The 27,348-nt window shown below is 62.6% G+C and overlaps 3 protein-coding genes across 18 annotated transcripts; 2 read left to right on the top strand and 1 right to left on the bottom strand.

Annotated features, from left to right (window-relative positions):
- The first annotated feature begins 395 nt into the window (after positions 1 to 395).
- On the top strand, positions 396 to 2,161 carry PPP1R3E (protein phosphatase 1 regulatory subunit 3E). Its single transcript, XM_074982209.1, has 2 exons — positions 396 to 1,424; positions 1,531 to 2,161. The coding sequence occupies exons 1-2, from the start codon at positions 996 to 998 to the stop codon at positions 1,999 to 2,001; spliced, it is 900 nt and encodes a 299-aa protein (XP_074838310.1). The 5' UTR covers positions 396 to 995; the 3' UTR covers positions 2,002 to 2,161.
- A 213-nt stretch (positions 2,162 to 2,374) lies between these two features.
- Positions 2,375 to 9,806, top strand: HOMEZ (homeobox and leucine zipper encoding). 3 transcript variants are annotated; one of them, XM_074982753.1, is made up of 4 exons: positions 2,375 to 2,847; positions 6,888 to 6,983; positions 7,628 to 7,689; positions 7,842 to 9,806. In XM_074982753.1, the coding sequence occupies exons 1-4, from the start codon at positions 2,411 to 2,413 to the stop codon at positions 9,080 to 9,082; spliced, it is 1,836 nt and encodes a 611-aa protein (XP_074838854.1). In that variant the 5' UTR covers positions 2,375 to 2,410; the 3' UTR covers positions 9,083 to 9,806. The 3 variants fall into 3 exon arrangements, with proteins under 3 accessions (XP_074838854.1, XP_074838853.1, XP_074838855.1); XM_074982752.1 differs by lacking the exon at positions 6,888 to 6,983 and adding an exon at positions 4,064 to 4,171; XM_074982754.1 differs by lacking the exon at positions 6,888 to 6,983.
- Positions 9,807 to 9,907: 101 nt separating this feature from the next.
- Positions 9,908 to 19,304, bottom strand: RNF212B (ring finger protein 212B). 14 transcript variants are annotated; one of them, XM_074982762.1, is made up of 15 exons: positions 19,296 to 19,304; positions 17,694 to 17,794; positions 16,466 to 16,518; positions 15,023 to 15,097; positions 13,548 to 13,663; positions 13,352 to 13,412; positions 13,049 to 13,077; positions 12,747 to 12,793; positions 12,401 to 12,443; positions 11,751 to 11,808; positions 11,608 to 11,650; positions 11,418 to 11,457; positions 11,204 to 11,319; positions 11,053 to 11,114; positions 9,908 to 10,751 (listed from the first exon to the last, which is right to left on the bottom strand). In XM_074982762.1, exons 2-15 carry the CDS (start codon positions 17,791 to 17,793, stop codon positions 10,500 to 10,502), a joined length of 1,095 nt encoding a protein of 364 aa, XP_074838863.1. In that variant the 5' UTR covers position 17,794; positions 19,296 to 19,304; the 3' UTR covers positions 9,908 to 10,499. The 14 variants fall into 14 exon arrangements, with proteins under 14 accessions (XP_074838863.1, XP_074838865.1, XP_074838864.1 ...); XM_074982764.1 differs by having other exon boundaries at positions 11,608 to 11,647; XM_074982763.1 differs by lacking the exon at positions 13,049 to 13,077 and adding an exon at positions 10,945 to 10,973.
- Between the last annotated feature and the right edge of the window lie 8,044 nt (positions 19,305 to 27,348).

Genomic DNA, 27,348 nt, shown 5'->3' with positions numbered 1-27,348 from the left:
CACAGCGCCCAGCCGGAGGCAGCGACAGACGGCTCGCAGGAGAGGGGCAACGAAAACGGCCACGGTGAAAGCCCGAAGGTGGCCAGGCCAGCGCCGGAGCGCGAGCGAGCTGGGAAAGGTCGGCAGAAGGAGGCGGCGGAGGAACCGCAGCAGAGGCAGCCTGGCCGGAGCGTCTCCGGCGGGAGGGATAGCTTCAGCCTCGGCGGAGGAAAGGAGCAGGCAACGACCGGAGGAGACGGGGCCGGAGGGAGACATAGTCTTGGGAACCCCGGGGGGCCGGAAGGCACGAGGGGCGATGGGGGCGTAGAAGCAGCCGCGTCGTGCCAGCGCCAGAGCCCGAAACGCCGCCCGGGCGGAGCGACAGGAGACACTCCGGAAGAGGAGACCCCAGAAGCGTGCGCCGAAGGGACAGAGCGATTCCGGGTGCCGTCGGAGGAGGAGCCTTGGGCCCTCTCGAAAAGACGACAGCGGAAGGCAGTGCCGAAGCGATGGGACATCCTGGCCCCGAGCCCGAGGGGTAGAACGAGACTCGGCCCCGCTGGAGAGAGCGGCCTGAGCTGGAAGGGTTCAGCCCCCCGATAAAGTGACAGAGCGAGCAGAGCCCGAAAGGACAGAGAGAATGAGGCCTGGGAAGAGCGGCAGGAGGACACAGCTCCCGGACGGAGCGATAGAATGAGCTGGTTCCCAGACACAGCAATACGAAGCGGGGCCCAGGCAGAGCGATAGAACGAGACAGGGCCTGGCACAGAGAGACAGAAGGACTCAGCACCTGGGCAGAGCGACAGAACGAGGCTGGGTGCAGTAGGAGGAGGCCAGGCCTGGGATAGAGCAACAGAAGGACTCAGAACCCAGGCGGAGCAAGAGAACGAGGCAGGGCCCCAGCGCAGCAAGAGAACGAGGCAGGGCCAGGGACGGTGTGACAGGATACAGCCCCCCGGCGAAGCGACACAAGAAGCCCGTGCCCAGGCAGACCGAGCTATCGCCCCCCAGACCCCATGGCTCGCGCCCCTCCGCCCGCCAGCAGCATCCCCCGCAACCTGAGCTATATCGCGGGGCTGTACGAACGGGCCTATTACCGCACGGTGCGGCCCAGCCTGGGTGACGACTCCGACTCGGAAGCCGAGGGGCGGGCGCGGGGAGCCCGGCCGCGGGGGCGCCAGAGCCGGGCGGGCGCCCGAGGGAGCCGCCGGCGCCGCCGAGCCCGCTCCGCCCCGGCCGGGGGCCCCAGGGGGGGCTCTCGCAGCCGCAGCCCCGGCGCCCGTAAGCGGGTGCGCTTCGCCGACGCCCTGGGGCTGGAACTGGTCAGCGTGAGGTGCTACTGGCCGGCCGAGCTGCCCCAGGTCCCCGAGCGGGTCCAGGCCCAGCTGCGGCAGGACACCCTGCGTCACTTCACCCCTCTGCGGCCCTTCCGCACGGCCAGCCAGGTAGCGGGGGCTGGGCAGGGGGGTCCCCGGCTCTGGCCTTGGGGGGTGGGGAAGCGCCTGATATTGACTCTCCGTGTCTTCTCTCCCCCCCCTCCATTTTCTGCAGGGCCCCCAGGAGCTGCTGGCTGGACGCCTGCCACTGGTGCCGTGCTTCCGGGACCCGCTGGGGCTGCCGGACTTCGGGGCGCGGCTGGGGGCGCAGGGCGTGTGCCTGGAGGGGGTGCGGGCCGGGGCCCTGGGGGTGGCGGGGACCCTGCGGGTCCTCAACCTGGCCTACGAGAAGCGGGTGCGCGTCCGCTACTCCTGGGATGGCTGGGCCAGCTACCGGGAGGCCCCCGCCGCCTACGCCGGGCCCCCCACCGGCCCCCCGGCCGGCCCCCCGGCTGACCGCTTTGCCTTCCGCCTGCCCCTGCCCCCCGGGGGCGCCCTGGAGTTCGCCCTGTGCTGCCACGTGGGGGGCCAGGAGCTGTGGGATAACAACGGGGGCCAGAACTACGTCCTGCGGGGCGGGGGCCAGCCTGAGGGGCCCCCCAGCTCCCCACGGGACGGGGACAACGGCTGGATCCACTTCCTGTAGGGGGGCGCGTGGCCACCGCTCCTCTGCCCCGGAGCAACATGGGGGGGAGCCCCACAGCGCAGCCCCCCCGTCCCCTCGGGGCAGGAACGGGGTGAGATGGGGGGTCGGGGCCCAGACCAGGCGGGGGCAGCAGGTCTCTGACAACCTGTCCGGGGAGGGTGGGGCCAGGATGGGGGCGGGGCTGGCCCAGGACACGCCCCTCCAGTCAGGCCCCGCCCTCTGACCCCTGCCATCAGGGAGCTGCTGCTTGCCCCATAGGGGGCGGGGACATCAGGGGGCTGGGCCAGGCCAAGTCACCCACGAGTGGGGGAGGGGCTGATCTGATTGGGGTCCCCTCTCTGCAGCCGGGGCAGCCCCAGAGCAACCCTGCGCCCCCGCCCCCCGCCATTATCCAGGCCCCCTCGTGAGCATGTTGGGGGAGCAGCTGATTTGTCCCCCCGGTAGAGACCAGGTGCCTGCGGCGCCCCGCCCCGCCCCGCCCCCCAGCCGGGAGGGAACCCAGGCGTCCGGCTGGTGGCAGCCAATGGCAGCCCGGGGGGGGCGGCGCCAGCCGGGGGATCGGCCCGGCCCGCGCCCCGGGGAGGGTGAGTCCGGCCCCGCGCGAATCCCCGGCGGGGGCGGGGGGGACCCAGGCGTCCGAGCGGAGCGCCCCGCCCCCCCCCCCCGCGCCAGGCGGGGAACCCCGGCCCTGTCCCCTCCTCCTGGCAGAGGACCCCGGCGTCCGGGCGCCCTTAAAGGGCCAGCGCCCGCCAGGCCCCGCCCCCCGTCTCCATTTCCCAGGATGCAAGTGGAGCAAAGTCCCCAAACTTGGGAGGAAACTAGCGGCGGCGGCGGCGGCGGGGTCGGGTGAGTGCGGGGAGGAGAGACTGAGGGGACCCAGGCGCCCGGGATCCGCCCCCCCCCGCCCCCACTCCGCTCCCCGAGCCCGGCAGGGGACCCAGGCGTCCGGGATCCGCCGCCACCCCACCCCCACTCCGCTCCCCGAGCCCGGCAGGGGACCCAGGCGTCCGGGCTCCGCCCCCGCCCCCACTCCGCTCCCCGAGCCCGGCAGGGGACCCAGGCGTCCGGGCTCCGCCCCCGCCCCCACTCCGCTCCCCGACCCCGGCAGGGGACCCAGGCGTCCGGGCTCCGCCCCCGCCCCCACTCCGCTCCCCGAGCCTGGCAGGGGACCCAGGCGTCCGGGCTCCGCTCCCCCCCCCCCCCCCACTCCGCTCCCCGAGCCCGGCAGGGGACCCGGGCGTCCGGGATCCGCCCCTACTCCGCTCCCCGAGCCCGGCAGGAGACTCGGGCGTCCGGGATCCGCCCCCGCCCCCACTCCGCTCCCCGAGCCCGGCAGGGGACCCAGGCGTCCGGGCTCCGCTCCCCCCGCCCCGCCCTCTCCGCTCCCCGAGCCCGGCAGGGGACCCAGGCGTCCGGGCTCTGCTCCCCCCCCCCCGCCCTCTCCGCTCCCCGAGCCCGGCAGGGGACCCAGGCATCCTGCTCCCTTCCTCCTTGCCCAGCAGCGCAGGGTTAGAAGTGGGTGGTGAGGGCAGGGGGCACTGGGTAAGGTTGGGGGCACGCCTGGGTTCGGGGCCTCTCGGAGGAGCGGCTGAGTCTGGGTGGGTGTCTGTGGGGAGGGGAGTTGGGGGATGCAGGGGGTTGTGGGGGCTGGTAGGGAGCTCCAGGACTGGGGACGAGAAGGGTTGGGGGGGCACTGGGGGAGGGGTGAAGTGGGCCCTGGAAGAGCTCTAGGAGGGCCTGGTGGTTTCCAGGGGAGAAGCGGGGAGCTGGGGGTCCTTGAGGAGGAGTGGGGAGGGGCAGGGTTGGTGTGCCCTGATTGTCCATCGTTAGTGCCTGGTGGGATTCCTGGGCCATTCCCAGCTCGTTAGTCCCTGCTCAGGAGGCTGATTGGCCGATAACGACCAGCTCTTTCTCTGGGGTGGGGCTGACGCGCACACACAAAAAAGGCCAAGGCCTGGCTGTAGTCCCTCAGTCCAGCTCCTCCACCTTTCCCGGGTGTAGCTGGGCCGTGGACCCATCACTCGTCGGTGGTTTGCCTAACGACAGGCCTGTCGATTGATAGCCGAGGAGGAATTTCTCAGCCCGGCTCAACGGACAACCGTGATTGGCCCCAGCGATCTCCTGAGAGCAGGGTCTCGGCCTCCATCCTTCCCTTCCAAATAAGGCATCGGTGCGGCGCTATTGTAATTAGATTGATTGGTGTCTTCTAATGAGCCTCTTTGTTCTTTGGGAGGCCAGGGGCTGCTGCAGGTTGGGGGCCAGAACCCCTTTGTTCTTTCCTGGCTGTGGGTTGGGCCGGTCCCCGGCGGTGTGTCTACCCAGTAAAGTTATTTCGAAATAATGACCTTTATTTCACAGTCCCTTCATGGGCATCTCTGTGACGCAGCCACTGTTCCGAAAGAATGGCTGGCCCGTTTCGCAACGGGCGCCTCCTTCCATGCGGGAGCCCCACTTTCAAAATCGGGGCTGCGCAGATGGGGGACTAGTGCTGATTTCAAAATAAGCCCAAGGGCGGCCGAGGGCTGTGTTCGAAAATGGCTTTGACCGTGGTTATCTCGCGCAAGACTTAGAAACCCACCAGCAGCTCCACTGCTTGGAGCTGTAAAGGTACCTAGGTCAACGGATCATGTGCTCCACCGCCACTCCGTCATACCTGGCATGGCGCTCGGCCGTTCACGGTCCTAGTTCCCCATGGCACGTAGCTCCTGCTCAACCGCAAACCTTGAAGATAGCAGGCTGGTCCCTAACGAACGAGGATTCGTAGAGGTGACAGCCGGTTGTACCGTGCCGTTTGGAGCCACTCGGTTATCTGGTTTGCTCCCCAGGGTTTCACCTTTGATGCCATTTCCCTGAAGTTAGCGTTCCAGAACGTGCGTTTCCCAAGGTGGGGAGGTGTCCTCACTTCCCTTGCTTGTTTGGCGCTGTCGTTCCAGTTGCAATTTGGCTTCCTGCTGTAGCCAACAGTCAGTTTCCATTAGAGAAGCTGAAAGAATGGACAACGTTCCTCTAAAAACTGGGGTTGTCCAATGCTCAAGCCTCCAGGTGTCGAGAGAGCCCCTGTCTAGAAGAGCGACAGTCTGATTTTGGATTTTACAGTTCGCCGTCTGTGATACCCAGCACCAACAAGGGGTCGGCAACAACCAAAACAAAGCACAAAGCCAAGCGCTGTCGACAGGAGTGCGACAGGCACCGGCAGACTGAGGTGAACCATGTGCCGTCGGCCGGGGCTGGGAGCTTCAGCCAAGCATGTGGTGTCACGCAGAAGATTGGCGGCAGTAGTTCACGTCATGGAGATGACTCCCCAAGGGTAATGGCAGCTTCGGGGTGCTGCCGGCAGTACGGAAGCCAAGGGCATCTCCTGGAAGATCCAGAGCATCGTGACATTGCCTGGCCTCATGAAAACAAAGCCCCGCCATGAGCAACGTCTTCTGGGAGACCAGGGATACGTCTGCACTCAGATAATATCGATTTTAAGTCAGTTAGCCCAACTTTTCCAGGGGCCTGTCCTCGCTGTAACTTCCATTAGCTCGATTTATGGAGCATTAACATCGACATAACATTGAATTCCTAAAATTGTAGTAACCTGCCAGGCGTAGCGTTCAGTTAGAACTTAAAATTCCGAGCGAAGGGTAGTGAGGACGCGCCAAGTCTTTAAATCCAATTCATTAGCCTCCGGACAGGTCCCGCGTGTGCCCCGCAGTTCTCTGCTCTGGTCTCGTACATCTCCACTGCTCTTGGGTAGGGAGGAATTAGGCGACAGGAAGACCGTTAGAGTTTGACACCTGGAAGACCGTGGCTGTAGGGTCATGAGATGCTGAAAAAGTCTTCTGCGGGGTTGTGTATACCCCTGCTAGCTGCCTTTTTTCTGTGCTTCCTGGCAGCAGCCGCTGCCACCCCGTACCACGCGTCAGCTAGGCTGTGGGTGGGGGTCACGCTTCTCTGATAGAAGGAGAAACTTCTTTTCAGTCATTTACGTGTTGTTCTGACCCCGACATCCCCTTCCTTTTCCTCTCCCTATAGGTACTACAGTTGGGAACATTCCTGCGCCCAGCCACATCACGTGGCTTGACCCCAAACCAATAAAAGGAGGTGCTGTGCAAGTGCCAGGAAACTTGTGCGCAGTGAGGGTCAGCGATTTTCAGGGCTGGCTGTAGCCGGGGGTCTTTTAGCCACCTGGGGGAAGTCTCCCTGAGCGGTCATGATTTTCGGGGCTGTCAAAAGTGTACTGTCTTTTAGTCGCCCTGAGCCGTTACTGATGATTCGTTCGAGTTTCAGTGTAGCACTCGTGTCTACTTAGAGTCATCTTTCCCAGGAGGCCTGAATCAATATCCAAGCCCAGAAGAAAGGCCAGGCACGCTGTTCAGAGGGGCAGGCGGTGGGTTTCCCTGGGCAGTCACGGTTTTTGGGTGCTGGCTGTAGCTGGGGGTCTTTTAGCTGCCCTGAGCCTAACTGTGAATGATTGATTCAAGTCTCAGTGTACCACCCCTGTCTACTTAAACGTACTTAACACAGCGGGGAAAGGGAATGAAATGTGGGAACATGGCGTCCTGTGACCACATCTACTTGTGGGGCCAGAATGCTCCAGGGCTCAGGGAACTATGGGACAGGTTCCCACAGTCCTTTGCTTGCAGCACTCAATTTCAGCTACTCGTGTGTGGCAGCAGTAAGTTGGTTTTGTGGGAAAGGGAAGAATGGCTAAAACCCAGCATTAAGAAATCGATTTCTTAAAAATCGTCAGCCGCTCATACTGAACGGGAGATGGAACTGACTCCATCAGAGCCATGGACTTGTTAGCCAACTTCAGAGCGTGAACGGTTGTGCCGATTTTTTTTTTTTGTTTGTTTGTTTGTTGTTTTTTTTTTGGTTTTGTTTTTTTGTTTTTACAGTAGACTTCACGGCCGTTGGCTGCCACCACCGTGGGGCTGGATAACGCCACCCCCCAGCTTCCGTAAGGCACGACCCTCCAGCAATAGAATTGCCACGTATGCTGTGATTTTTTTTTTTTAGCCACTAAAAAGGCATGGTTGGCTGAGTATGTAATTAGCCAGTTAATAACTAATTATTGTAATGACTAGTGCTTTAATTATTAGCCCATTGGCTCATCCTGGAGCAGCAGTTTCTGGACACTAATGACCAAGCAATGCAATGATGGTTCCATTGTTCTTCGTCAGTAATTACCGGTGAAAACGAATGGCGTGGTTAGTCGTAATTGTCTCATCCTAGCGGCTTGGCAGCCTCGTCACGGCCCAGGACAGGCCAAGGTGCGGTACAGTCACACGGAAGCACTGGTTCGGCCCCAGAAGACTTAGTTTAAGGAGTGTTCAGCCTGGTTAATTAGTGACAACGGACGTAATTGTCCCTAATTGACAAAGAAAAGTAGGATCAGGGCCTGAAAAAGATGCTGGAAATTAATTTCTGGGTATTTCTGTAATTGAATTGCTCTGTGTTCTTTGAGACAAGAACTGTGCTGTGTGTTTCCTATGTGGGGTCTGGAAGCCAGGACTCCTGGGTTCTCTTCCAGCTCTGGGTGGGGAGTGTTGCCTAGGGCTCAGAGTGGGGGGGCTGGGAGCCAGGACTCCTGGGTTCCTTTCCCACCCCTTTCACCTGCGTATCTGTCTCCCCACAGGTCCCAGACTACCCATAAGGACGCAGGCCCGACGACTGGGGGTTCGGACGCCCTTTTGGCAGGTAAGAGCCTTTGCCCTCCGTTGCTGCCCGGGGGGACAGCGGTCACCCCCAATGCCACCTGGGGGGCTGGGCAGTGCCAGGGGTGTGTCTCTTCGTCCTGCCCAGGCCTGGCTGACTCTCTCTCTCTCTCTCTCTCTCTCTCTCTCCTGCAGCCGTCCCCGTGGGCCAGCTGACCCCAGAGCGGCAGCCCGAGGAGCTTGCGGTGGCGGGGCCAGCCATGCCCCCGAACAAGGAGTCGCCGGGCCGGCCCGGCTCGCCGGCGGCGCTCATCTGCCTGCCGCCCATCTCGGAGGACCTGCAGCTGGTGTGGACCCAGGCCTCTCAGACCAGCGAGCTGGACGGGCACCAGCCGCTGCGCCAGGCCTTCAGCTACTTCCCCTACCCCAGCCTGGCTGACCTGGCGCTTCTGTGCCTCCGCCACGGCCTGCAGCTGGAGAGGGTCAAGGCCTGGTTCATGGCTCAGCGGCTGCGCTGCGGCATCAGCTGGAGTGCTGAAGAGATCGAGGAGACGAGGGCGCGGCTGGCCTGCCGCCCGGACCGCCCAGCCTTCGGGGCCCTGCTGGCCCCCGGCGACCCCCTGACGCAAACTGGCCTGGCCCCAAGCGGCCGGGAGAGCCCCCCGTCTGCCGGGCGCCGGGAGTCCCCGAGCACCTGTTCAGCTGCAGCCTGGGGAGAGCCGGAAAGAGCGGCCGCCGCCCCCCGCCACCAAGCCAAAGAGCCACCGCTGGCCCCCAGCCTGTACCCGACGCCGCCCCCTCTGGCTGGCGCCAGCCACGCGGACGCCGCCTGGGACCTCAGCAAGCCCTGCCGGCCGGGGGCGGCTGCATCACCCTCCTCCGCCGCCGCCGCCGCCAACGGGGCCGAGACCTGGGCCCGGCCCAGCCCGCTGGAGGCCACACGGCAACGCAAGTGCCGCCGGAAGACCAAGGAGCAGCTGGCGGTGCTGAAGTCCTTCTTCCTGCGGTGCCAGTGGGCCCGGCGGGAGGATTACCTGTGGCTGGAGCAGATCACAGGCCTGCCACGGGCGGAGATCATCCAGTGGTTCGGGGACACCCGTTACGCCCTCAAGCATGGCCACCTGCGCTGGTTCTGGGATAACTCGGTGCCGCCCGCGCCAGCCCCCGAGCCCTGCGCGGACACGGCCCCGTTGGAGCGGTACTGGGCCACCCAGCGGCAGCTGCGGGAGGCCGACCTGCCGGGCCTGTGCCACGAGTCGGGCCTGGGCGCCCAGCAGGTTCTGGACTGGTTCTGCGCCCGCTCGCCCGAGCCGGCAGAGGTGGTGGTGTGCCTGGGCGAGGACCAGCAGGAGGAGGACGAGGAGCTGACGCAGGACGAAGGGGAGGAGGAGGAGGAGGAGGTGGAGGAGGAGGAGGAGCTGGGCGCCCAGGAATAAGGCGGTCTGCAGAGTCGGGTGCTGGGGCTCGGCTCCGTTCCCTCTGCTCTAGAACCTGGAGCTGGGGGCTGCAGCTCTGGAACACTCCGGAACTGGGTTCCTACCCCTGCTGGGCTTGGGCCTCCAGAATCTCAGCCTTTCCCCGTGGTAGGAGCTAGAACCCCTTCTGTGGTCTGGAACCTCAGCCACGAGGCGGCCCCGTCCCTGTTCTAGAGCAGATGGTCCTTCTCCCACGCTCTGCCAAAGGTCCCAGGACCTGGTGTTTTTGATCGACAACCCCAGTGGCCCAGTCCTGGGCCAGGGTCAAGAACCCGGGTTCCATTTCGGTCCCTGCCCCCTTCTCTAGAGCCTAGGTTCTCGACCGCTGGCTCCCTCGGACGCCTGGGATGCGCTCTAGAACCTGGCACCTTCCACCCAGCTGTCTGGATTCAGGTACACTCCGTTCTCCAGACTTCCCCCCCCACCCCTCTTGAGGTGCCTCTGTTTCTGCTGTGTGCCCTAGTTCACCCCGTTAGACCCCGCTACGGCCCGCCCCCCGGCGAGACCTGCGGGGAGGAGCTGGGGCAGGCTCCCCGGGTTTGGTTTTACAAACGAGGCTGCGCCCCGGGGGCCAGGGTAGCAGAGAGCAGGCCCAGGGCCCCTTCCCTGGCTGCCATTTGTCCTTGCGGGAGTTGTTAATTTATAGCGCCCAACGGGCGGGAGTTAAAGCGAGGTCTGAAGCCCATGCCTGTGGCCCGTGTCTGATTTGGGGGGGCTGGGTGAGTCATCCAATCCCAGGGCTGGAAGACACCAGCCCAGCCAGGGCTCGGTCCTTACAAACCCCTGAGGCTGGGGATCCCACCACCCCGCAGGGAATGCATTTTGGTGCCTACCGGCCTTGGGGGAAAGGGTGTCTCCCACTAGCCGACCCACACCTCCCCCGGAGCCCCTGGTTCTGTCGTCCATCCGTCGGCACATGCAAGGGCCTGGCCCCTCCTTCTGCCGCCCGTCCATCCGTCTGTCCATCTCTCAGCACGGGCAAGGGCCTGGCCCCTCATCCAGCCGCCAACGCCTGGCAGGGCGGGGCTCCGTCCCTGCTGCTGGAGGCTGCTCTCCAGTTGCCCCTCACTCTTCTCCGTGGCAGACTAAACCCGCCCGGCTCCCTCGGGTGCTCCGGCCCCACCTCGCTTTCGCTGTCCTCCACGGGCCGGGGCCCAGTGCCGGCTGCCGCGGGGTTGCCGGTGGGCTTTCGACGACTCCTCTCTCCTCCCACTAGTCAGTTTTCCCCCCTCCCGCCAGAGCTGTGGGGTCACATCCCCCAGCCCTGGGAGCGGCTGTGGGGTGGAAAAGGAGGGGCTCCCCCCCCCCGCTCACAAAGCAGAAGGGGCCTCAGCCCTGCACCTCCTGAAAAAACAGCACCCCTGCAACAGCCACGTGTTTATTGGCATGGGGGGAAGCTAGAGCACTGGGGGGGGGCTGGGACTAACAAGGGGGTGAACACAGGCCAGGGTGAGGCTGTGGGGGGGCTGGCTGCATTGGCGGAGGGGGGGCTGGGGGAGATGGGCTGTGCGGTGCTGAGTATACATGGGGGGCAGGGGCAGGACACCAAATCCTTCGGGCTGGGGCACCCAGGCGTTTTCGGTGCCCCGCGGGCTACAGCTGGGGGCCCCGGCTCGCTCCAAGGGGCCTGCTGGGAAAGAATAAAGTGGGGAGACAGAGCCCCCCCGCTGATGGGTGTCGCCCCTCTTCCACTCTCCCCAATGCCCCCTGTGGGGCTGACTCTCTCAGAGCCATGCCTGCCCCCCCAGACCCACTGTGTGTCTCACCCCTCCCTGTCCCTGCCCCCCGCATCGCTGAGGGGTGAGCACCAGCTCCAGACTCACCTGCCAGGCCGAGAGGGGGTGAAGCTCAGCTGAGGGAGGAGAAGAAATTAGCCACAGCCACCCCAAGGGGGAGCCCCCCCACCAGCCAGGCACCTGTTGCCCCCTCACCTGTACAGGCCGTGGCCTCTCCACGCTCCGGCTGCTCCGGGGGGTGCCCACCTCTCTTGGATCTGGGGGGCAGAGGGGCAGGGTGAGCAGCAGAATGGGGGCCCAAGTTGGCTGCTCGGCCCCCACCCCATATCTCCTCTGCCCGGCTCACCTGTGAAGATGCCCAGTGCCGAGGGGGGTGCGCCCCGGCTCAGCCCAGCCTCCCCCCCTGGGGGGCGCATGGGGAAGGGGCCCAGCATGGGGGTCTGGGCGGCGGACGAGGAGGCCCTGGGGAGAGAAAAGGGGGAAGCAACAGAGCGACGTGCTGGTAGGACCCCAGCCCCAACAGGCACCCTTAATGGGGGCGTCCCCGCTCCGCAACTCACCGGTAGGGCAGACTCCGGGTGGAGGCTGGAGAGGGGGTCGCTGTGGAGCAGAAGGGAGACGGTTTGTGGGGGCGGGGGTGTGGGAAAGGTGCGGGTGACCCAGCGCCCTGGGGGGCAGGCAGACCCCTGGGGGCGACCCTGGGCCGTGGCTCGGAGCCTGAGGGGGACGACCGGCCCCCATCCCGCTCACCGATGCTGGAGCCAGCGGGGGTCCGGGCAGCTCCTGCAGCCTGCTGGGGAGAGGAGACGAGGGGCAGGTCAGAGCGGGGTTCCCACAGAGCCCCCCACGATCCCTGTGGGTCCACCCCCTCCGAGGGCCGCGAGGGGACTCACCGCCCAGCTGGGGGCGCCGGAGAGACGCTGGGGGATGGACTCCAGGGAGGAGGAGCGGCTGTCGGGGGAGAGGGCTTGTTACAGGGGTCACAGGGGGCATCCCCGGCTTAGTCACGTACAGCAACGTGTCACTGCCAGCGGGGGAGCCAGGACACGCCCCCCAACAGGGCAGGGCCCGTTCCCACCAGCAGGGGGTACCGGGACACCCCCCACACAGGGCAGGGCCCATTCCTGCCAGCAGGGGACACTGGGACACCCCCCACCCCCACACACAGTGCAGGGCCCGTTCCCGTCAGCAGGGGGCACTGGGACACCCCCCACCCCCACACACAGTGCAGGGCCCGTTCCTGCCAGCGGGGGTGCCGGGACACCCCCCCACATATACAACAGGGCCCGTTCCTGCCACCCCCCCCACCCCACACACGTACAACAGGGCCTGTTCCCGCCAGCAGGAGGCGCTGGGACTCCCCCCACCGCCACACACAGTGCAGGGCCTGTTCATGCCAGCAGGGGGCACTGGGACACCCCCCACACATATACAACAGGGCCCATTCCTGCCAGCAGGGGGCACTGGGACACCCCCACCCCCTCACACAGGGCAGGGCCCATTCCCACCAGTGGGGGGCACTGGGACACCCCAATTCACTGACCTCACCACCTGGCTGCAGAGCTGGGAGCGGGGCCGTGAAGCGCCTGTGGAAGAGATGGGCGTTAGCGCCTGCGCTGGGCGTGGACGGGGAGTCCAGCCCCCCACTGGCACCCCCACGTGGCTCCCCCACCCCCATCCTCACCCGCACTTACCCACCCACCCCTTGTGCTCACCCCCACTTATACCCCCGCCCCCTGTGCTCACCCCCATGCCGGCTCCCCCACCCCCTGTGGGGACTCCTGCCCCCGCACACTGTCTCCCTCTAGCTATCCTCATCCGTGCTGCCCCGCCCCCCAGGGGCAACCCCACTCTCCCGGCCCCATGCCCTGTGTTCTGGGTGCACTCACCACTCTGCGAGGGCGGCGTGATGCCCACCGGCCGTGGCGTGCTGCTCCTGCCCGAGGGAAAGGGACGCCACTGAGGGGTTGGGGGGGTCCGGCCCCATGCCCCAGTACCTTCTCCTCCCCGCCCAGCACCGTGTGCCCTTCTGCCCCCCAACTCCCCACCCCAGGACCTCTAATTCCTCAGCCCCCTAACTCCCCAAGCCCTCCCTCTTGGCACCCCCACCCCCAGCTCTGCCCACCCAGTGCCCAAGGCTCCATCCCTGGCACCCCACTCCAGCCCCTGGGCCCACAAGGGGCTCGCTGACCTGCTGCCCTGGCACCGGCTGGGCGAGGCCTGTGGGGAGAAGGGCAGAGGGGGTCAGCGCATCCAGGTGGCTGGTGGCCAGGCTGGGACACAGACAGACAGACGGCAGGTGGGAGCAGCTGCCTAGGCAGGTGGCAGGCAGGACAAGAGACGGACGGACGGATGGGGGCTGACCACACGGGCAGCGGGCGGGGGGGACCCACACAGACAGGTGGCCGGCAGGACTCGAGGCGGATGGACGGACGCACGGCAGGCAGGACACGACCCAGGTGGCTGGACAGACGGACGGATGGACAGCGCTCACCTTGAGGACGCTCAGGTATTTCTTCAGCTCGTCGTTCTCCCGCCGCAGCACCTCCAGCTCCCTGGGAGGAGAAGGGAGGGGATCAGGGGGGCCGGGCGCTGCCCCAACCTGCCCTTGCCCCTGCAGGACAGCCCCCAAGGTCAGGCTGCTGGGCCAAGCAGGGGCAGGCCCGGGCCGGGCCGGGCGGGGCTCTCACCTGTCACGGGTGGTGAGTTTCTGGCGGGTCTCCCGCAGGGCCGTCTCGGCCTGGGATGCCCTGTCCTTGTAGAAAGAGAGCAGCCGCCCCGTCTGCGCCCGCTGGAAGCCCCACACCTGGGAGAGACACGGGGAATGGGGCAGGGGCGCCGGCTGCCCCCGGCCCCGAGCAGGACTGGCTATGGGGCAGGGCTGGTCCCCTCCAGGGGGTGCCAGCTGTGATGGAGTGGAGGGGGGGAGCGTGTGAGACTCAGGCTGGATGTGTGTGTGACGGGCAGAGCAGCTCCCAGGGCTAAGGATGACCCCTGGGCTGTACCCTAGGCTGGCAGGTAACACCTCTGCCCTGAGCGCAGAGCGGGGAGGAGCTGAGTGGGGTTGGAATCAGAGGTGGCAGTTGGAAGCTGGGGGAGAGGGAGCTGGAAGGAGCCAGCCTGGCGAGGGGGGAGCTACACCCCAGAGGGGCCCCCCTCGGGCTCCTCTCCCCAGGACGGGTTGGAATGACTGTCTCTGCCGGCTGCACTGACCCCTCTGTGCTGAGCTGGGCTCTGTCGCCTCATAAACCTCCTGTTCTACCTGCTGGGTGAGAGTCACTCCTGCCTGCGGGCGGGGGCAGCGCTTGGGGACCCCTGAACCCTGTCACACCAGCTCCCCCAGCCCAGGGCAGGACTGGCTGGCTGTGGGGCAGAGAATGGAGCAGGGCCTGTCTCCTTTAGGGGCGCCGGCTCCCCTCAGCCCAGGGCAGGGACCGCTCGACCCACAGGATAAGCAGTGGCTGACAGCAGCCTCGGGCACAACCAGCCACTCTAGCTGACTGCACTGAAATTCCCTGTGATGATTAACCCGGCGGTCCCCTTCTCGCCCCCTTACCTGGCTTCGTTAATGCCATTAATTAGCTGGCGGTTGGAGGGTGCATTCCAGCAGAGCCCTTTGCACTGGTCAATAACCAGCCCCAGCTCGTTATTAACCTGGAGCCTGGTTCTTGGACAGCCCTGGCTGCCCGGCTCTGGGGAGCAGAGGGGACTGCCCAGCCCCGCTCCGTGCAGACGGTCCTTCGGTTTGCCACATCAACCGCTAATCCAATCCCCAGCTGCCAAGCCCGTAACCCCTCCCTGGAGGCTGCTTGGCGTGCTTGTCCTTGACTGACCCTCCCTACCTCTCGTGGGCAGTGATGGTGATCCCCCAGGGGCTGTTTGCCCAGAGTGGGCCCTCAGCTGGTTCTTAGCCTGTGCGCTGTTGACACTGGCTCCCTGCCCGGTTTGTAATCCGGTGCCAGGCGGCGCCGTGTCCAACACCACAGGAACGCCGGCACATCGACACCGTTACCGCCTCCAGCCCAGCTGGTGCGCTCCTCCGAGAAGAAGGCCAGCTTGCTTGGACTCTAACACTGGGCTGCCTGGTAAAGATGAGCCCTCCGTCCTTTAGTTCATCATCCGAGCCTCCTAGAGCTTCCCTTCCCCGCTCGGAGCTGCCCCTTACCTGGGCGACGTGAGCCAGATAGTTGAGGGTCGTGTCCACCGGGCTCTTGAAAAAGATCTTTTCCTGGGGTTTCATCTGGGAGCGAGAAATAAAAAGCCCAAGGACCGAGTGGCTCCCACCCAGCTTGGACCACGGCGCCCCCAGGTTCCATACAACCTGAGCCTCGACGGCTCCAGCGAGCTCATCCCAAACCGCGCTGTCGACCATTACGGCTTGCCTGTTGCCAAGGCCCGGCGCACCATGAGGAGCGGAGAACTTCAGCTTTCATGAACACCGGGCCCCACCCCACCATTCTCGCTGTGGAGCCTGCTAGAGAAGCCTGGAAGATGTGATCCCGCCTGAAAGGCCAGGCAAGGGAGCCCAGTTCTGCTCTCGTGCAAGCTCATGCTTTGACTGCCAGCAAGGACACTCTAGAGCACGGTTTCCCAAACTGGGGGGTGTGAAGAAATTCCGGCGGGGCTCCAGGACCTCCCACCCCAAGAAAGAGCTGGCCCTTGCTTCCGACTCTCAGCCCCGGCCATTTCACATGGGTGACCCGGCGCAGCCGCTACAAAAAGCAGGCTGTTGGTGAAGGCCCATGTGGAGCAAGCTGCCTCCTGCAAAGGTGAGTGAGTGTGGGTTGGAGGAGGAGGATGGGGTTAGTTGGGGGGGCTGGGGGTGCCTAGGTTTAGAGGAGGGAAAGGGAGAGGAGGGCTCGGGCAGGGGGCCCCAGGAGGCTAATGGTAGGGCCTGTGCCATTAGCCTGGCGGGTCCATAGTGGATTTTCCAACTCCTGAAGGAAATGCAGCATCGTATTTCGCACTCCGTTCATTTGTTTCTACTGCTTCTCACATTAAATTCGGCTGTTACTCAATTTGGGGGCCAAGACAAACAATTTGTGCTTATCTTTCATTCCAAATAATGTTTTTCTATCAAGATTTCACGTTTATTTTAAATTACAAATTGAGTTCTTTTAAAAGGGGGGATTGGATGACAGTAAAGAAGAAGAGGGGAGGTGAGAGGGCTTCTCGGATATCAAAAGGGGAAAGCAATGCTGAAAAGTTTGGGAATCACTGCTCTCGGGGCTGATGCGCCGCCGGTTGGATGGCTCAGAAGCTGGGATTTGAAAGAAGGCCACGCGAGGCTTGGCTGAAGGCGGGGAGGCTGGGACAGATTGGCCCAGCTCTGGTTTTGGTTTGGAGGGGACATTTTCGGGAGGGCATTTAAAGGGGTGAGAGGCCCATGCACCACAATCCACCTGCTGATGTTGAACCAACACGAACAGATCGTTTCAGGGGCCTGGAACGATCTAAGTGAAATCGTTCCAGGCGAAAACCCTCCCACCAAATTGAAATCAGAGCCGATGCAGAAAATCGGGTTAAGACCACGCTCTAGTAAAACCAGCCTCCCCCTCCCCGAGCAGGCGAGAGAAGGAAGGCGGGAGGAAAGCAGGGAGAAACTCACGTCACCGGCGAGGCGGCGAGATTGGCAGGTGGCTCCACAAACGGGACATTTATCTGCAAGGGTTGAAACAGGCGATTATTGCGGCGGCAGGAGGGGTACAGGCTTCCTGCAGGAGAATTAAAGGGGTACAGTGCGTGGGGAGGCAAGGAACGCTCTTACACTCCCTTGTTGCCAAGGGAAACGGAGTACGGAAGTTGCAAGAAAATGCGAAGAAAAAAACACTGTGGTTCTTTGGTTTTTGTACATTTTCCCCCTTGAAAAAGTTTTATCTCTGTGAGTGTTATGGGCTCTCCATTTCTGACACTCTTCAAGCTATTTCTGCATTTTCCTGGGCGGGGCGGGCTATGGAAGGTGGGGCAGAATTTGTCTTATTTTTTATCTTCCCCTATCATCCCCCCATACCTTTTTGCTGTGTGCGAGGCAGCTACAACCTCTCCAACTATTTTCTATCGCTTTTTCCCATTTTCGCCAGTCAAAAAAGTTAACGGAGGGGCAAATATTGATTCCCCCGACCTCGCTTTCTTTAACTTTCTCTTTTAAACCTCCTTTTTTCTACTGAAGGAAGGCAAAGTTTAGAAACCTGCCCAGGAAAGGGGACCTTCCCTAACATCTCTGAATGCCGACAGGCAGTTTCAGAGAGGCAGCTGTGTTAGTCTGTAGCTTCGAGAACAAGACGTCTTGTGGCACCTTATAGACTTAACAGATATTTTGGAGCATCTGCTTTCGTGGGCAAAGACCCGCTTCATCAGATGCATCTGATGAAGTGGGTCCTTGCCCACGAAAGCTTATGCTCCAAAATATCTGTTAGCCTATAAGGTGCCACAAGACGTCTTGTTGTTCTCAAAAGGCAGTTTGTTCACTTTCACCAATATATGATTTTTGACACGAATAATCGTCGAGTGGAAAATGTTTGAGAAAAACGTAATAGTGGAAAGTTATTGAACCAAAAATTACTGTTTCTGAGAAAAATTATTTCAAACGGATTTTTTTTTCCCAAGAAACTTCAAACTTTTTAAAAAAAAAAGCAGATTTTTTTTCACGGGGCACCAATGGTGGCTGACGATGTGCGTCGCTCCAGAGGCTTCTGGGATAGGTTTCCGCAGTTTTCCCCTTGTGCGGTTGCTTGGGAGTAACTGAAATGCCTCCCAACTGAATGGCAGAAACGTCAAAGGGAACGCTGGCCGTACCCCCATTCCTGCCCCTCAGCAGGCTGTGTCAGAGGTCTCACCCCCGGGAAAGCACTTCCGGCAGAAGAGGTGTCCGCAGCTGGTGATGCAGAAATCGGCGCCGTCTTGACAGAAGCACTTGTTGCAGTGAAACCAATCCATGCTGTGGGGGACATGGACAAGGAGGCATTAGCTATGGAGGCAGGTCTGGGTGAGGAGGACGGGGTGGGCGCGTGGAGGAACTGAAGGCGGAGTGCGGGGAGAGGCTGGAGGCACGTGGCAGGAGGCAATGAGCAGGCGGCCAGCTGGGTAAAAGCCTTACTAACTAACCAAATACGTACTATTCGTTCCCTTTCGGACACTGATTTTTAGTCACAACCCGTTACTGCCGGGGATCTGTTCCAGGAAATATTTTCCGGCTGTTACACACATATTGTTAAATTACGGATAACCGCTTCATTATAAAATACCGTTGGCACGATTCGCTAATCGAGCCTTGATTGGTATCAATAACCGACGTGAACTATTCCGAGCTGTTTCCGGCCTGCAGCCTCAGCAAGTTTTCTGGCAGTATAATTGAAGAATCTCTATTCTGGTCCAGGCGGGGTACGGCTATTACTGGCCATTTTGGCCAGTCATCCTTTTGTGAATTATTTAGAGCTTGGAAGGATCGTAAGGTATCGGTCAGCGTGGGTTGGGCGGCACGCACGCAGAGCGTTTCAAGCCATAATAACGGAAGTGTGCAGCCGTCCCCTCGGAAACAACTGGCGCTTGGCTTCGGGGCAGGGAGGTCGTCTGGCTTGTCACCCCATGTGGACGCTCTGAGTTTGATCGGTTACGCAGTGTTAGCTTTTGCAGAGTGACGGCCCACCATCGTGAAATAATCACCGCCTGGCACGGGCGGTCCTGCCATTGCCTCCCGCAACGCTGAAAATGCCAAAGCAGAAAAAAAAAACAGCTTTGCGCCTGTAGCCGGCACTGAGCACCAGCAGGATTAGGTGGGAAGGTCCTGTATTTAAGGCATCCCGACTTAGCTTTGCAATGGGACCAATTATCCTGTATTTGGCCCTCCCCGGTGACCTTGCCCTGTACTGGCTGGAGAGTTGCAGGGCTTTTTTTCCAGCCACCACCGTTTTAAAATGTACCTTCCCGCCTGCTGCACGCACTGCCGGCCCCAGCCTTGCGCAGCTGCCTGGGTGGGCTGGGGACAGAGCTGGGGGGCGGGAAAGTGGGGGCTGGAGCCATTGCCGGAGCTCCCTCCACTCTGAGCCCTGCCGCGTCACAGGGCCAGGGCCGGAGCCTTCTACTGTGTGGGGCCAAGGCTCCCCTGGATGTCCCACAGGGCCAGAGCCCCCCCCCGCCCTGGGGGTCTGGGTGGGAGGAAGGGGGCAGCCGTTGCATGCTGCAGGGTGACCAGCTGTGCCGTTGTAGCCGGGACGCCCCCCGCCCCCAAGGGGTCTTGTACTTAGCCTGGGGGGAACGTGGTCACCCCATGCACCTGTGGAGATGGAATTGATGAATACTGACCCAAAATGGCGAACTACCAGTATCGGCCATCAGAGCAGGAGTCGGCCAGGCCCCAGCCGAGCCGGGACTCTCCCCCCGGGGCCCCGCGCGGCCGCTCCCCTTGGGCACCTGACTCAACCGACTCCTGGGTCACGCACTGAATGACGGGGGCGTTGGGTCCGTCCGTGCCCACTGGGTGCCCCACGCTGGGGGGACAGCCCTGGGGACTTCCGCCCGGCTTGGGGGAGGTTGGCGAATCGCTCGTCACGCTGACGGGCCGGGTCAGGTCGCTCTGGGGCCGCGGCTCTGTTAGTACCGGGGTCTGACTGATGAACGAGGGCCGGCCGGTGTAACGAGCTGGGGGGTAATGACTGGTGTTAAAGGGGGGGGTGGGGTCGGTGAGTTGCTCGTCACGCTGATGGGCCGGGTCGGGTCAGGGGCCACTGCCCCGTTAGTACCAGGATCTGACTGATGAACGAGGGCCGGCCGGTGTAACGAGCTGGGGGGTAATGACTGGCGTTAAAGGGGGGGGGGGGGTCGGTGAGTTGCTCGTCACGCTGATGGGCCGGGTCGGGTCAGGGGCCACTGCCCCGTTAGTACCAGGATCTGACTGATGAACGAGGGCCGGCCGGTGTAACGAGCTGGGGGGTAACGACCGGTGTTAACGGGGGGGGGCAGTCAGGGATGGCCGAATTACCCTGCAGCAGCAGGAGTTCGTTAGGGGTCTTTCTTAATGAACTCTTCTTGGCCAGTGGGTTGTGGCCTCTGGGCTGTTAATTAGCAGTGGGAGGGGGCTGCTGAGCCTCCCGAGGCGTTAATTAGCCAGGGGGTGTTAATGAGCTGCAGGGCGCTGACAGGGCCAGCAGTCACGAGTGGGGCGGGGTTAATTAATGAGCTGGGGGGAGCAACCCACGGACCCCCCCCCGTGCTAATTAGGGGAGCTCATCAGCAGGCGTGACGTAGCCAGCCGTCTGTGAGAGGGGGACGGGGCTTTGTTGGGGTCACGTGGGTCCGCCCGCCCCACCCCCGCCCCCCGCGCGGCCGCCTCGAGCCGCCCAACGGTCACCTCGCGGCACGCGGCAGGCAGCGGCCGTTGGAAAGGGCGGGAACGCGCCGGGCCGGGGGCGGGGCTGGGGAGGGGAAGAGGGCGGGCGGGCGGCCGGGGAGGGGTTGGGCGCTGAGGGGCAGGGGAAGTGGGCAGGGTGTGGGGCAGAGGGAGTGGGGCTGGGAGCTGAGGGGGATAGGGAGGGAAGTGGGCAGGGTGTGGGGCAGAGGGAGTGGGGCTGGGAGCTGAGGGGGATAGGGAGGGAAGTGGGCAGGGTGTGGGGCAGAGGGAGTGGGGCTGGGAGCTGAGGGGGATAGGGAGGGAAGTGGGCAGGGTGTGGGGCAGAGGGAGTGGGGCTGGGAGCTGAGGGGGATAGGGAGGGAAGTGGGCAGGGTGTGGGGCAGAGGGAGGGGGGCTGGGAGCTGAGGGGGATAGGGAGGGAAGTGGGCAGGGTGTGGGGCAGAGGGAGTGGGGCTGGGAGCTGGGGGGGATAGGGAGGGAAGTGGTCAGGGTGTGGGGCAGAGGGAGTGGGGCTGGGAGCTGGGGGGGATAGGGAGGGAAGTGGGCAGGGTGTGGGGCAGAGGGAGGGGGGCTGGGAGCTGAGGGGGATAGGGAGGGAAGTGGGCAGGGTGTGGGGCGGAGAGGGAGTGGGGCTGGGAGCTGAGGGGGATAGGGAGGGAAGTGGGCAGGGTGTGGGGCGGAGAGGGAGTGGGGCTGGGAGCTGAGGGGGATAGGGAGGGAAGTGGGCAGGGTGTGGGGCGGAGAGGGAGTGGGGCTGGGAGCTCAGGGGGATAGGGAGGGAAGTGGGCAGGGTGTGGGGCGGAGAGGGAGTGGGGTTGGGAGCTGAGGGGCAGGGGAAGTGGGCAGGGTGTGGGGCGGAGAGGGAGTGGGGCTGGGAGCTGGGGGGGATAGTGAGGGAAGTGGGCAGGGTGTGGGGCGTAGAGGGAGTGGGGCTGGGAGCTGAGGGGGATAGGGAGGGAAGTGGGCAGGGAGTGGGGCTGGGAGCTGAGGGGGATAGGGAGGGAAGTGGGCAGGGTGTGGGGCAGAGGGAGTGGGGCTGGGAGCTGAGGGGGATAGGGAGGGAAGTGGGCAGGGTGTGGGGCAGAGAGGGAGTGGGGCTGGGAGCTGAGGGGGATAGGGAGGGAAGTGGGCAGGGTGTGGGGCAGAGGGAGGGGGGCTGGGAGCTGAGGGGGATAGGGAGGGAAGTGGGCAGGGTGTGGGGCGGAGAGGGAGTGGGGCTGGGAGCTGAGGGGGATAGGGAGGGAAGTGGGCAGTGTGTGGGGCAGAGAGGGAGTGGGGCTGGGAGCTGAGGGGGATAGGGAGGGAAGTGGGCAGGGTGTGGGGCAGAGAGGGAGTGGGGCTGGGAGCTGGGGGGGAGGGGAACTGGGTGGGTTTTGGGTTGGGAGGAAGGGCTTAGGAGCTGAGTGGGAGGGCAGGGAGGAGCTGGGGAGTGGATAGGTTTGGGGGCAGAGAAGGAGGGGCTGAGGGGGGAGCAGAAATGGCAGAGAGGCTGGAGGAGAGGAGGGGAGGGGCAGTGCGGGGGTTGGGAGGGGGCAGGGCTCTAGGGAGGGAGGGGCTGGGGAGTGGGTAGGTTTGGGGGCAGAGTGGGAGTGGGGAAGACAGAGGGGCTCTGGACAGTAGGAGGATGAGGAGCAGTGGGGTTTGGGAGGGGAAGTAGGCAAGGGTGGAGGTCAGGAGTAGGCAGTAGGGGGAGGAAGAAGGGTTTGGGGGCAGGGAGGTGGGGAGAAGGGTGGGCGGGCGGCAGGGAGGGGTGTAGGCAGCGTTAGGGCAAGAGGGGCCCACATACTGCCTCGTGAGGCTGGGCCATGGCAGGAGTCTGCCACTAGGGGGCAGGGCAGACTCAGCCTTGATCCTCACCCTGTGGGTCTGTGGGTGGCGGGGACAGCTTCGAGGCCCCCCACCAGCAAGATCCCCCCCATGGGTCTCTACCTCCCACCTACCTCCCTGGGTCGTGTCCCTAGGACAGGTGCCAGGAACTCATCAGGTTGTGGGGGACAGTGGCACTCTGCCCCTCCCTATTCTCAGCTCTGGGGGAGCCAGCCTGTGCCCCCCATTGCTCAGCCAGAGTGGGGGTGACTGGGGGTGCACATGACCTTCCCATTATTCATTCCTTGTGTCTATCAACCCCCGCACCATCCCCGCTGGCTTTTGTCTCCATCTGTCCGTGCCACACTGCGGGCCGTGGCTGCACTTCCTGGCTCAGCAAAGCATCCTGCTGACCTTGCCATCTGCAGGGGAAAGTCCAGGCCCTGCACTGTTATCGGCAGTGTCTTCCAGGGCCAAGTGGGGCCAAAGGTCAGTCCTGGAAGGAAGGATGGTAGGAGGGGCGTGAGGGGGGATGGGAACGTGAGCAGTGCCTCTTCCAGGCCTGGGATGAAGGGGAGGGGCAGATGGGCCCCTGATGCTGCCCCCCAGAAAGGTCTGGAGGAGAAGGGGATACAGAGCAGGGAAGGACGCATGGACTGAGGAGGGATCTGGGGGTGGATGATGGAAGTAGGGGCCAATGGGTTATGTTAATGCAATTCCTCTGTGGAACTCCCTGCCCCAGGATAGTTACCGAACCCATGGGACTCCCCCATCCACTAGATCTCACTGATGGCTGGTGCTGAGCCAAGCTCTCTGGGGGCTGCCATGGGGAGCAAGGGGCCAGGCCCCAGATCCAAGGAGGTGCTGACCTCAAATGGCAAGGTGGGGTAAGCTGCCCTGGGGCCTCTAGCGGGTTAGATACCTTCTCAGGGGAGAAAAACAGAGCAAAGAAAAGAGGGAGGTGGGAAAAGAAGGAAGGGAAGCAGAGTGGAAAGTAGGTTCAGGGAGGCAGGAAGGAATACGTGACGATGCAGTTGTGAATGAAGAGTGGAATAACAGAACCAAGAAGCTGGGAGATGAAAAAGAAAAGTGGAGTGCTCAAGGAGGACAGGTGGAGTGATGGAAAAGGAGAGAGAAAAGACCAAGACAGGTGGAGTGATGGAAAGAAAGAAAAAGCAAGACAGAGACGTGAAGGGGTGGGAAGGAAAGAAGAAACCAGAAGCAAACAAGGCAGAGAAGTGGAGTGATGGAAAAGAGGAAGTCGGAAGACAGAAGTGGAGTGAAGAAAGAAGGAACAAGACAGAGAAGTGAAGTTCTGGGAAGAAGGGAAGCAAAGGAGGCAGAGGAGCAGGGTGCTGTAAAGGAGGAAGACACAAGCGGAGCGATGGAGAGGAGGATGGAGGAAGACACAAGCGGAGCGACGGAGGGGGGATGGTGGAAGGCACAAGTGGAGTGATGGAAAAGAGGATGGAGGAAGGCACAAGCGGAGCGATGGAGAGGGGGATGGAGGAAGGCACAAGCAGAGGGATGGAGAGGAGGATGGAGGAAGGCACAAGCAGAGCGATGGAGAGGAGGATGGAGGAAGACACAAGCAGAACGACGGAGGGGAGATGGTGGAAGGCACAAGTGGAGTGATGGAAAAGAGGATGGAGGAAGGCACAAGTGGAGTGACGGAGAGGAGGATGGAGGAAGACAAGTGGAGCGATGGAGAGGGGGATGGAGGAAGACACAAGCGGAGCGGTGGAGAGGGGGATGGAGGAAGACAAGTGGAGCGATGGAGAGGGGGATGGAGGAAGACACAAGCGGAGCGGTGCAGAGGGGGATGGAGGAAGACACAAGTGGAGTGATGGAAAAGAGGATGGAGGAAGACAGAAGCGGAGCGATGGAGAGGAGGAAGAAGGAGGAGACAAGTGGAGTGATGGAGAGGGGGATGGAGGAAGGCACAAGCGGAGCGCTGGAGAGGAGGATGGAGGAAGGCACAAGCGGAGCGGTGGAGAGGGGTATGGAGGAAGACACAAGCGGAGCGGTGGAAAGGGGGATGGAGGAAGTCACAAGCAGAGGGATGGAGAGGAGGATGGAGGAAGGCACAAGCAGAGCGATGGAGAGGAGGATGGAGGAAGACACAAGCAGAGCGACGGAGGGGGGATGGTGGAAGGCACAAGTGGAGTGATGGAAAAGAGGATGGAGGAAGGCACATGTGGAGCGATGGAGAGGAGGAAGACAAGTGGAGCGATGGAGAGGGGGATGGAGGAAGACACAAGCAGAGCGATGGAGAGGGGGATGGAGGAAGACACAAGCGGAGCGGTGGAGAGGGGGATGGAGGAAGACACAAGTGGAGTGACGGAGAGGAGGATGGAGGAAGACACAAGTGGAGTGACGGAGAGGAGGATGGAGGAAGGCACAAGTGGAGTGCTGGAGAGGAGGAAGGAGGAAGACAGAAGTGGAGCGATGGAAAGGAGGAAGAGACAAGTAGAGTGATGGAGAGGAGGATGGAGGAAGACACAAGCAGAGTGATGGAAAAGAGGATGGAGGAAGGCACAAGCAGAGCGATGGAGAAGAGGATGGAGGAAGGCACAAGCAGAGCGATGGAGAAGAGGATGGAGAAAGGCACAAGCAGAGCGGTGGAGAGGAGGAAGACACAGGCAGAGCGATGGAGAGGAGGACGGAGAAAGACACAAGCAGAGTACTGGAGGGGGGGATGGAGGAAGGCACAAGCGGAGCGAAGGAGAGGAGGATGGAGGAAGGCACAAGCAGAGTGCTGGAGAGGAGGAAGCAGGAAGGCACAAGCGGAGCGACGGAGAGGAGGATGGTGGAAGACACAAGTGGAGTGATGGAAAAGAGGATGGAGGAAGACAGAAGCGGAGCGATGGAGAGGAGGAAGGAGGAGGAGACAAGTGGAGTGATGGAGAGGAGGATGGAGGAAGGCACAAGCGGAGCGGTGGAGAGGGGGATGGAGGAAGACACAAGCGGAGCGGTGGAGAGGAGGATGGAGGAAGACACAAGCGGAGCGGTGGAGAGGGGGATGGAGGAAGGCACAAGCGGAGCGGTGGAGAGGGGGATGGAGGAAGGCACAAGCAGAGGGATGGAGAGGAGGATGGAGGAAGGCACAAGCAGAGCGATGGAGAGGAGGATGGAGGAAGACACAAGCAGAGCGACAGAGGGGGGATGGTGGAAGGCACAAGTGGAGTGATGGAAAAGAGGATGGAGGAAGGCACAAGTGGAGCGATGGAGAGGAGGAAGACAAGTGGAGCGATGGAGAGGGGGATGGAGGAAGACACAAGCGGAGCGGTGGAGAGGGGGATGGAGGAAGACACAAGCGGAGCGGTGGAGAGGGGGATGGAGGAAGACACAAGTGGAGTGACGGAGAGGAGGATGGAGGAAGGCACAAGCGGAGCGCTGGAGAGGAGGATGGAGGAAGGCACAAGCGGAGCAGTGGAGAGGGGGATAGAGGAAGACACAAGCGGAGCGGTGCAGAGGAGGATGGAGGAAGACACAAGCGGAGCGCTGGAGAGGAGGATGGAGGAAGACACAAGCGGAGTGACAGAGAAGGGTATGGAGGAAGACACAAGCGGAGCGCTGGAGAGGAGGATGGAGGAAGACACAAGCAGAGCGATGGAGAGGAGGATGGAGGAAGACACAAGCAGAGCGACGGAGGGGGGATGGAGGAAGGCACAAGTGGAGTGCTGGAGAGGAGGAAGGAGGAAGACAGAAGTGGAGCGATGGAAAGGAGGAAGAGACAAGTAGAGTGATGGAGAGGAGGATGGAGGAAGACACAAGCAGAGTGATGGAAAAGAGGATGGAGGAAGGCACAAGCAGAGCGATGGAGAAGAGGATGGAGAAAGGCACAAGCAGAGCGGTGGAGAGGAGGAAGACACAGGCAGAGCGATGGAGAGGAGGACGGAGAAAGACACAAGCAGAGTACTGGAGGGGGGGATGGAGGAAGGCACAAGCGGAGCGAAGGAGAGGAGGATGGAGGAAGGCACAAGCAGAGTGCTGGAGAGGAGGAAGCAGGAAGGCACAAGCGGAGCGACGGAGAGGAGGATGGTGGAAGGCACAAGTGGAGTGATGGAAAAGAGGATGGAGGAAGACAGAAGCGGAGCGATGGAGAGGAGGAAGGAGGAGGAGACAAGTGGAGTGATGGAGAGGGGGATGGAGGAAGGCACAAGCGGAGCGCTGGAGAGGAGGATGGAGGAAGGCACAAGCGGAACAGTGGAGAGGGGGATAGAGGAAGACACAAGCGGAGCGGTGCAGAGGAGGATGGAGGAAGACACAAGCGGAGCGCTGGAGAGGAGGATGGAGGAAGACACAAGCGGAGTGACAGAGAAGGGTATGGAGGAAGACACAAGCGGAGCGCTGGAGAGGAGGATGGAGGAAGACACAAGCGGAGCGCTGGAGAGGAGGATGGAGGAAGACACAAGCGGAGCGAAGGAGAGGGGGATGGAGGAAGACACAAGCAGAGCGCTGGAGAGGGGGATGGAGGAAGACACAAGCGGAGTGGCAGAGAGGGGGGTGGAGGAAGGCACAAGCGGAGCGGTGGAGAGGAGGATGGAGGAAGGCACAAGCGGAGCGGTGGAGAGGAGGATGGAGGAAGGCACGAGCGGAGCGAAGGAGAGGAGGATGGAGGAAGGCACAAGCGGAGTGACAGAGAGGGGGATGGAGGAAGACACAAGCGGAGTGACAGAGAGGAGGATGGAGGAAGGCGCAAGCGGAGTGACAGAGAGGAGGATGGAGGAAGGCACAAGCGGAGCGGTGGAGAGGAGGATGGAGGAAGGCACAAGCGGAGTGACGGAGAGGAGGATGGAGGAAGGCACAAGCGGAGCGGTGGAGAGGAGGATGGAGGAAGGCACAAGCGGAGCGGTGGAGAGGAGGATGGAGGAAGGCACAAGCGGAGCGGTGGAGAGGAGGATGGAGGAAGGCACGAGCGGAGCGAAGGAGAGGAGGATGGAGGAAGGCACAAGCGGAGTGACAGAGAGGGGGATGGAGGAAGACACAAGTGGAGCGAAGGAGAGGGGGATGGAGGAAGGCGCAAGCGGAGTGACAGAGAGGAGGATGGAGGAAGGCACAAGCGGAGCGGTGGAGAGGAGGATGGAGGAAGGCACAAGCGGAGCGGTGGAGAGGAGGATGGAGGAAGGCACAAGCGGAGCGAAGGAGAGGAGGATGGAGGAAGGCACAAGCGGAGTGACAGAGAGGGGGGTGGAGGAAGACACAAGTGGAGCGAAGGAGAGGGGGATGGAGGAAGGCGCAAGCGGAGTGACAGAGAGGAGGATGGAGGAAGGCACAAGCGGAGCGGTGGAGAGAAGGATGGAGGAGGCACAAGCGGAGCGCTGGCCCAGAAGGGG

This window comes from Carettochelys insculpta, chromosome 32, assembly GCF_033958435.1.
Source record: "Carettochelys insculpta isolate YL-2023 chromosome 32, ASM3395843v1, whole genome shotgun sequence".
In the NCBI taxonomy this organism is placed as follows: domain Eukaryota; kingdom Metazoa; phylum Chordata; order Testudines; family Carettochelyidae; genus Carettochelys; species Carettochelys insculpta.
This window is presented reverse-complemented; position numbering and strand designations above follow the sequence as displayed.

Coding starts and splice junctions, on each gene's coding strand:
- PPP1R3E (XM_074982209.1), top strand. CDS start 996: ATGGCTCGCGCCCCTCCGCCCGCCAGCAGCATCCCCCGCAACCTGAGC. Junction 1,425..1,530: donor CCTTCCGCACGGCCAGCCAG/GTAGCGGGGGCT, acceptor CATTTTCTGCAG/GGCCCCCAGGAGCTGCTGGC.
- RNF212B (XM_074982758.1), bottom strand. CDS start 17,793: ATGGATTGGTTTCACTGCAACAAGTGCTTCTGTCAAGACGGCGCCGAT. Junction 13,078..13,351: donor AATACCTGAGCGTCCTCAAG/GTGAGCGCTGTC, acceptor TTCTCCCCACAG/GCCTCGCCCAGCCGGTGCCA. Junction 12,794..13,048: donor AGCCGGTGCCAGGGCAGCAG/GTCAGCGAGCCC, acceptor TCCCTCGGGCAG/GAGCAGCACGCCACGGCCGG.
- HOMEZ (XM_074982752.1), top strand. CDS start 2,411: ATGTTGGGGGAGCAGCTGATTTGTCCCCCCGGTAGAGACCAGGTGCCT. Junction 4,172..7,627: donor CCCTTCCAAATAAGGCATCG/GTGCGGCGCTAT, acceptor GTCTCCCCACAG/GTCCCAGACTACCCATAAGG. Junction 7,690..7,841: donor TTCGGACGCCCTTTTGGCAG/GTAAGAGCCTTT, acceptor TCTCTCCTGCAG/CCGTCCCCGTGGGCCAGCTG.